At 46.0% G+C, this 8,884-nt stretch overlaps 1 protein-coding gene across 1 annotated transcript; it reads left to right on the top strand.

Moving 5' to 3' along the window:
* Window positions 1–4,942: 4,942 nt before the first annotated feature.
* LOC120952466 (uncharacterized) lies at window positions 4,943–8,344 on the top strand. The gene is made up of 2 exons (XM_040371795.2): window positions 4,943–5,125; window positions 6,656–8,344. Exon 2 carries the CDS (start codon window positions 6,658–6,660, stop codon window positions 7,804–7,806), a length of 1,149 nt encoding a protein of 382 aa, XP_040227729.2. The 5' UTR covers window positions 4,943–5,125; window positions 6,656–6,657; the 3' UTR covers window positions 7,807–8,344.
* The last annotated feature ends 540 nt before the right edge of the window (window positions 8,345–8,884 follow it).

Here is an 8,884-nt window from a genome sequence, read left to right as displayed (position 1 = left end):
TACATATCGGGATTGTAGGGACTATACATATACCAATATACCAATATAGCTCATTGTATTATAAATCTTAAGAACATTGGTTTTAGGTCAGCGTTTTGCAAGGTACGGCTTGAGAGCCAGCTATGGCTTTTTTATCTAGAGAGTGGCTCCTCGCCTTTCGTATATTTCATTGAACTGACAACCATTTTACTTCTGGGATATCTATTTGGCTCTTCACATAGAACTTTACGAACATTTTTCTACAATTTTGTGTGATATTTTGGTCGCAAAGTTTGCCAAGTTGTTATAGAGTAGGTGGTAAAAAAAATAAACAATAGAGTTGTTGGAGCGGAGATGTGTTGAACAATCTTTAAATCTAGGCACCACTCACCCCGATAACACAGAAACTCTTACACAGATAACGATAATATTACTCTTAGGTAGTTTTTGAATAAATTAAAAAAATACGAGCAAGTGGTGACATCGGGCGTCATTCAAAAGAATCTACCGAGTCAGACGCACATCCAAGACGACCAACGTAGTTCTATCAAGAAAAAACGGGTAAAATCCATCGAATACATCAGAAAATAACTGCGACATGCATACGGCCAGCTCGACTGGTGCCAACACCGGCTCCAGGGCACTACCTACGAGTTAAATTTTACAAGTGAAAAGGGGAGATACCACAGGGTCCTCATCGGTTACGATAGCCTTAGGAAACGACTGCGGGGGAACCTCGCTGAATTATATGCCGCAATCAGCTCCAAATTTTCCTCGTCACTTATACCAACCATCATATTCTACTTACTCTCTCCCCTGCCGTCTCTGGCGGATGCGTATAGAACTCTCAAGGAATAGAACTTAATAATCAATTTCTTCTTCTTCTTTGGCACAAAAACCGTTGTCGGTCAAGGCTTGCCTGTACCACTAGTTGGCGTGACTTTCAGTGACTTATTGATTACCTATAGCAGGATAGTCAGTCCTACATATGGGGACATGGTCAATTCTGAGCTTGAGCCCATGACGGACCTGTTATTAAGTCGTACAAATTAATGGTACAGCACCAAGATACAGGAATAATTAATTTGGGAGCATTATTTAATTTATTTATTATTAAATTATTATAATTAAGTTTAATATATAATTAAAAATAAAGGTATTTCTAATGAAAACTTACGCTGATATTACAGATACCCTGCAGCTAGGCGGTCCACATGAAAAGAGTATCCTGGGTACAACCTTTACAGCGCCTGTATAAAATAAAGCGTTTGAACAACGTTGAAGCGTTCGGGAATATTGTGTGTAACGCTGCTTGTAGCGCGTATTGCATACTATCAGGAGCGAAGCCATCAGAAACGTTACATGAATGTTTTGTCGGTTTTCTTTCTTTTCTTTTGCATTTCGTACACAATTGATACAAAAATGCAAGAGATTTAACGTTTCTCATTATAATCAGAACCAATAATTATCGCACTGCTCATTTACCACTATAACTAAAAAAAGTTTTTAACATACAGTTATACAAAAAAAACAGAAATAATGTAATGAGTTTGTACAACTATACGACGCTGGTGTAATTGTGTTCTTCGTTTCCGTGTGTAAAGAACTCTATTCCATGTTATATTGCCTCATTATTTCCTTTAGTCAATTACTACCCCGCCCAGCGCATAACTTCCATATCAAACAAAACAATTGCCACCAATCAAACAATTTACAGCTCGTTACATTCTGGCCTGCGAACAGAGAAAGCGGCAACCACCGCAAGGATCAATTAACAGCCTCACATTGACCGTCCAATCATCTGCGCACAAATCGAGCAGTGTCGTAAAATTTGCTTCCCAACGAACCGGTAACTGGGACTGCTCGTAAACGGTACGCACATTAGCGCGATGATTTTATCTAACCCGTTGCGGCTTTCAGGCCATTCTAGCCGGGCCCGTAGGCGTAGGCTCGATGCAGTCAGTCCACCGGCCGACAATATCGATCACCTTGGTATGAACGTACGGCAGCCGAACCAGCACACACACACACACACACATCATACGTACTCTGCATGCAGTGCAGGGAAGTATGCGCAACATAAAATAAACGTCACCCTCATCTCCTCGCAGCAGAGCCACCGGGTACCGGCACGTCGGGGCAGAAAAGTACAACAAAACGAATCGGAACAGAAGGCTACACTTAGTCCCCACCCGAGCATAGCGTCGAGGGAAGGAGTACGCACTGCCCAGGCCACGGCACGTCCCGGGGTAAGTACATTTTTATTGCGGTAAGGTTAGTGCCGCTGCCGATGCCCACCCAAATGGGGTGCGTGGGCAATGGGCGGGCGGTTTCGTTCCGTTCCCTTGTATCCGATCGCAACCGGAATGCAATTTCGCATCACCCTGTGACGGGCGGCCAAAGCGGCAGACGCAGCCGTAGCTCAGCTGATGAGGTTCTGTGCCGGCGACCGGCCCGAACACTTGAGGACAGTCACCTTGACGGTGTGGTCAAGAGCTGCAATGCCTGCGTATTAAACGTTTTATCGGCCGTTACCGTTGGGGGCACTGGTAGCGAAAATGGGGCCGACGCCGAGTTTTGAAACATTTTTATGCAAATGTAACATTGCGGGGTTTTAATGCGTCGTTACTGTTGATAGTGCGTGGATGGATCTTTTAATTTTCTGTAGATATGTAAAGAAAAAGATAGCTAATCGGTGTTGCGATTGATTGAAAAAAGATAAAGTATTTCAGTAAATAATACTTTTCTCGGATATAAAGCATTTTATTTTAACGAGCAGTGCAGTAGATACGATAAGTCTAACGATAGCTTAACAATTTAAAACATATTTGTGTATGTTGTAAAGAAGAAGATCATCTTTAACTTTTGTGAAATGTACTATATGTAAAAATCAAATTAAAAAATAATATTAATCAAAGGAAAGGAATACACAATGAAATAAACAAAACTAAATATGATATTCATTTTATTAACATAGGTAAGAACACGTCCAGGTCAAGTTATACAAGAATTGTTCGACTTATTTTCCATATTTATTGTATATTTCATTCATGTACTCACTTTATTTGATATTTTTTCTCAATCCTTTCATTCATTAGATTACTATCAACGCAATAAGACTTTGTTAATGTACTGCAACAGCTTTCAAATTTTTAACGCATTCTCAACATCGTTGAGTGTGCCGATCACAAAAATGGAAGAAATTGTTTGTTAAATTATTCAATATATTGATCCTTAATTCACCAAATTTATTAGAATCAATTTTAATTCTTGAATAACAAAGAAATTCAAACAGTTATAATTTAGTCTTGGGAGTCGATTTTTGATTGATAATGCACATCACACATTTGACGAAATAACTATACCCATTTAATAAATTAAGTCCATTGAACCACTTATTAGGCTACAAGGTACGATAGCCTTTCTAGTTTCTCTTTGTTACCAGATAAAAAAACAAGCAGCAATCATTAAATGACACTGCAATATAGCTGCTCAATCTAACTGCCCGCCATTAACAACCAAACGCTAAGAACATAAAGTAATAACAACCAGGCCCCCATCGGCACAAGAGTCCGGTTTAATTGCACGACCGCGTCGACGGTGCAAAATGTCTCCTGCCTCCTGCAGTTCAGCCGGCTCCACGGCTCGCGGTGCTGGCCATATTCCGCAACCGCAACCTCCCTCGCGGAGAGTGCGAAAAACGGGTTCCACCCGGCACAAGAACTTTATCTTACTTGCCGGGGAAGATTCAGGCAAGATTCACGAACAGCACCAACGGCCGCCTGGGATGATGTGCTACTCAAATAGCAAATGCAAACAACAAATCGAGCGAAATAACAGAACACACCACACCAACTGCGCAACCGTACAGCCGGACGGGCGGGATCGGGGACAGGAATCGGACAGCGCCAGAAATGGGCAGGCAGGAAAACCGGTCGGGTCCACCGGGACATCGGGATCGGGTGCGATGGAAATCTATTGATCGATCGTCGGTTCGATAGGGCGAACTGGTTCAAAGGAGGCGAAGAAAAATGCATCCACACAAACACACAGGCCCTTGCAGGCTGGTCAAAGGGTCTGGAAAAACCAGAAACCCTTTTTTGTGTGTGGATGGTGTTTCTTTTTCGGTGTGCACCTCACGGTAAAAGGGTGAAAAGCTCCGTTAGAAAGGCGAAAAGGGTTGGCTCGTGTCGTCAGATATTAATACGAAAAAATGAAGCTGTTGGTACAAGGTGTGCAATCAAGACAAGAAAGGGTGAAAAAACAGAATTATACATTTTACATATTTTATTGTGGGAAAGAACGAAACAAGATCACCAAAGAGATGATCACCCTAGACACGCACCTTCGCATCCGGGTATCATAAACGGCCCCTGGGGAAGGAAGCTGCGCGTTGTTGCAATTTATGGCGGGTGTGTTCTACCTGAAAAATGAATCTCAACAAAGTGTCCAATGGGAGAGAAACGAACAAAAAACGAATAAAACGATAACACCAAGCAAGATGAGAAATAGCATGCAATTCCATGCTGGTAGTAGTGTTTCATTTTTTCTCCTCCACGATTTGTATGAAAAATCGTAGCAAAGAGAAGGAAAAAAAATCAACAAGACACACGCCGCACCAAGTCCTGTACCTGCCTCTCCCGGTAGGCTCGTTTGTTTATGGTCAAGTTCTAGGTTCTTGCATCTGCATTTTTGCATCGGACGTTTCGGACGGACTGGAAAGCTAGTCCAAATGCATCTCAGCACCTCCCTGCCCCCAGCCCCGTTTATGCACGGTACCTCACCTCCAGGGATTGTTCTAGTTTCTGCCTAGCTGCACCAACACATGCACCGCTGACACCAACGCAAAAATAGTTGCAGCTCGCGTTGAAGCAGGATAGAGAGTGTACGATCTCACGAGCCGGATCGCTGCTGTTGTGCCCCCTAGCAAACCAGCGGCAAGCTTATAAAGGGCGTTCTCGGACGGATGCACCCAGTCAGTGTCTGCTAGGCTGTCGGATCTAGTCGACTAGGCTAGGGGTTGCAAAAAACAAACGGAAAAAGCGCAGCGTGCAGTTCAAGTGACGAAATCAGTGGAAGAAGTGTATCGATTTGGTGCCACTTTCTTCTAGGATTTTCTACAAACCCAAAGGCCTAACATCATCAGGTAAGAGAGCAGTGAACTTTACGGACGGGTGGCGTCGTGTGCGAGGAGTATGGTAGAGCAAGAATGGGTTGAAATTGGAAAAAGAAAATTAATTAAATATCTTTGGTATGGTAGCGATGCGGTGCGGAATTGGCAATAGTCCAAATTAGGTCTCTTGATAAGTGGAAGGAGTTAATTTTTTGCAGGCCAACAATTTAAATTAGATTTTAGAGTACCAATGGCATTCTTTGGTTTGCATTTTTTGGAACAGAAATTCATGCAAATTCTGACTAGTTAAAAATAACGACCTATTGATTCTGTCATTAAAGAAAAACATCGTTATTTGGCGCCTGAAATTATGCAATTTTCACAACATTGAGTATCAAAAACTGCACAAAAATAGTACAACCTATGCCAGAGTTCAATTAGCGAACGAGGCCATTTGGCTTAGAGTCTCTTAAAAAAAATCAAGAGCTAGGCGTTTTTCAACCATTGCAACTCTTTTAGTAACCACTGATGTTTCATATGTGTTGTCAAAATAATTGAAAAACTTCACAAAAAATAATAATAGACCATTATTAATATCCTTGATAAGTTATTTTAATAATTATTTAGTAGGTTAGTGCATAACCAACACTTTATTAAAATTTTGGGCCAAACGTGATATTGCATTTTAACAGATGTTCAAGATATGCTGCGACCTTCCGAACACATTAATTGCACTTTACTAACGTTACATGTTTGTCTGATTAAAAGTGTTGCTAGATTTTGCATTTGTTGCTAGATTTGTATATTTTTTTCTAAAAAAAGCACTTATAGGGCTTTCCAGGAGTTCTGGAACACTTTATAAACACTTTCTTACGTTAAATGAACTTAATGTAATGGGAATTGGACTCTCTAGCACTCTTGTTGGACAAATCCAATAGGTTCCAACGAGCCTGTCCAAAAAGGGTGCCATAGAGTTCAATTTCCAACGTATGAAGTTCACTTCCAATGGGAAAGAGTCTACGAAGTGTCCCACAACTATGAGAACCCCTGGAAAACCCTGTACTGAGGCAAAAAGCTTCACTCGCTCACTTGCTTTTTTACTCTTAGTCTTTTCTCTTCATTTACCCATCCAAGCCCACTTGGTGCATTGCTTTCTTCGCTGCACTTTACGTTACCTTTACCAGGCTGCATCACTGCAGTTCTTGACCTTACCCACTGCCATTTGATTGCCATACGGCTGCTATTGCTGCCCCGGTCCACTCCATCCCCCGAAACGGTCTCGATTCTTTTCATTCCTCCAAAGACCGGTTTTTGCTGCAGTGCTGCACGGCAACGACCGAGTTCACTCCATCGGTACGACCTCTTTGCACAGATGCAGATGGGCGAAGGGAGCTCCAAGGAGGGTACTTGTTGGGCACGATTTTACCCCTTCTCCGTAGCGAGAGGCGTTTGCCAAGTTCAATAGCACACAAGCCGCGTAACATTTCGTCCGGAACGTTTGAGCTTAACGACCATTTTAACCCGGTTTTCTTTGCTTCTTTTCTTTCCCTCTCTGGATCGCAGCGATGGGTCATCTGAGCACCGTTGTGGTAGCGCTGCTGGGCGCGTTTGCCGTCTGCCGTGCGGCGCCCGCCGCAATTCTGCAGCCCGCCGCCCAGTACTACCTGATACAGCAGCAGCCGGCGACGCTCAAGATTCAGCCGCATCTCATTCAACCGATCCAGCAGCTGAAGCTCGAGCCCAAGCAGTACGTCTACTACTATCCGTCGCTGCCGCTGGCCACCGCGACCCACACCACCACCCAGTACACCGAGAGCAAACCGATCCGGCTGGTGACGCTGAAGCAGGACGAGGGCAACTGGTGGTCGAACGTGTTTTCCTTCCTGCAGCCACCGGCCACCGAGATGCCGACGTCCGAGGGCGAAACGACGGAAGCGCCGGCCGCGGCTGGCGGCGAAAGCGCCAAGGCACCGGAGAAGAAGCTGATGTTCATGGCACCGGCCGACGCGGAGAAGGGACCGGAAACGCCCGCCTCGACCGCGGCCCTGCCCCAGCCCCAGCGCTACTACATCCTGAGCGGTACGCCCCAGTTCTACGGCAACTTTGACGCCCTGCAGAACCCGCTCAGCCCGGTGTTCAGCCTGCAGCCGCTGCAGGCCATCCACGCCCGTGCCAACTCGGACATCCAGGCGGAGGATGAGCTGCAGCCCAAGTTCCAGGCCCAGATCGTGTCGTCGCTCGCGCCGATTGCTCCCGTGCCGGCGGCTGTGCCCGCTCAGCTGAAGAACGATCTGCTCGAGTCGCACCAGGACAAGGAGCAAACGATCGACCGTGCCTGGGCCCGTTCGCTGGACGATGAGCAGCAGCAGCAGCCGGAACAGCAGCAGGTTATGATGGAGGATGAGGAGGTGCCGGCCGTGGTCGTCCAGGGCCGCTCGAAGGCCGACGAGGAGGCGCCCGAAATTCAGCCCGTTGACGAGGAGAAGGACGGCAAGCAGGAGGGCATGCAGCGCAGCGTGAACGATCCGGCCATCGCCGCCGTGAAGCCATCGGGTATTGCACTAGCCGGCCGGGGTGGTGTGGCTGCCTCAGCCCCCACCGGGACGGCGATCGTCGGTAAGAATGGTCTAGCGTTGGCTTCACCGTCGGCCACTTCCGTTGCAGGTAACTTCTTCGACGAAGAGGAGGATGGCGAGAAGAAGAAGCCGCTGTAAGGATGAAGACTGTCAACCCCCACCCCCCATTACCGTGCGAGAACCGGAGCCACGAAGAAAGCATCAGCTCGACATCAGGATATAGCTGTATACGACAATCAAAATTGAAGATTCCAAGGTTTTTTTGGAAAAATCCCGGAAATTCGTCCGTTGCGTGCATTTCTCCCTTTTTGTGGAGGAACTGCGTGACACGAAAGCGTCCGGTACAAAAATAATCAGTGATTTCCGTCCATTAGATTACGTTAGACTTTAGAAGAGAACGCGAGAACGCGGACACAAGACAGAATGCGGACTGACAACCCACCTCGTAGAGTGAACCTGGGTTTGACTGGAGCGCGATCGGGCTAGCCATATTGGAATTGAAACCGATGCGCTCACAACAACAACAACACACAAACAAATTAACATACACACACATGATCATCTTCATAATCATCACTCATTCATCACTCATCAAGCACTCATCATTAACAACGAAAAAAAAGTAACACCCAATGAGGGAATAAAGAATGATTTGAAAAAAACCTTGAAGTGTCCTTAAGGTGCTGATGTTCTTTCGCAGTACTCTCTCCCGTTGTCTCGCTCAAGAAAAACGCATCCACCTGTCAACGTTGTGTTTTTTTTTTGCACGCTAAATCAATTCAATTGGGCTCTGTTTATTGGGGTCCGATCGTTCACACCCGCTTCACGTAGTTGAACTCGATGCGCTGCGGTATGTAGCGGACGCCGAGTAGCCGCAGATCGCCAAAGTCGTACTGCACAAAGTCGGGATAGTTGTAGAAGATGGTGGAGTAGATGGAGATGATGGCGGTGAGCAGGTCGGCGATCGCGTACGGCTCGATGACGCGGTAGCTCTGCAGATTCTTGCCGCCTGCACCTTTCCCCGCCGCTGGAAGGCTAACGTTCGCGGCCTGGATGCGCTGTAGTACATCCTCGCGCACCTGATCCAGGGTGAGCTGTTCTGCCAGGGTGAGGGACGCGAGAGCCATCACGGCCAGTGCGATCAGTGTCGATCGTTTCATGGTGCTGTCGTTTGGGTTGTTGGGTTTGAGTGTTTGTTCGGACAAATCGGTAGCAC

The sequence above is a fragment of the Anopheles coluzzii genome, chromosome 2 (genome assembly GCF_943734685.1).
Source record: "Anopheles coluzzii chromosome 2, AcolN3, whole genome shotgun sequence".
Classification (NCBI taxonomy): Eukaryota; Metazoa; Arthropoda; class Insecta; order Diptera; family Culicidae; genus Anopheles; species Anopheles coluzzii.
This window is presented reverse-complemented; position numbering and strand designations above follow the sequence as displayed.

What these genes read in the sequence shown, in the direction of transcription:
- LOC120952466 (XM_040371795.2), top strand. Translation starts at nt 6,658, where the DNA reads ATGGGTCATCTGAGCACCGTTGTGGTAGCGCTGCTGGGCGCGTTTGCC.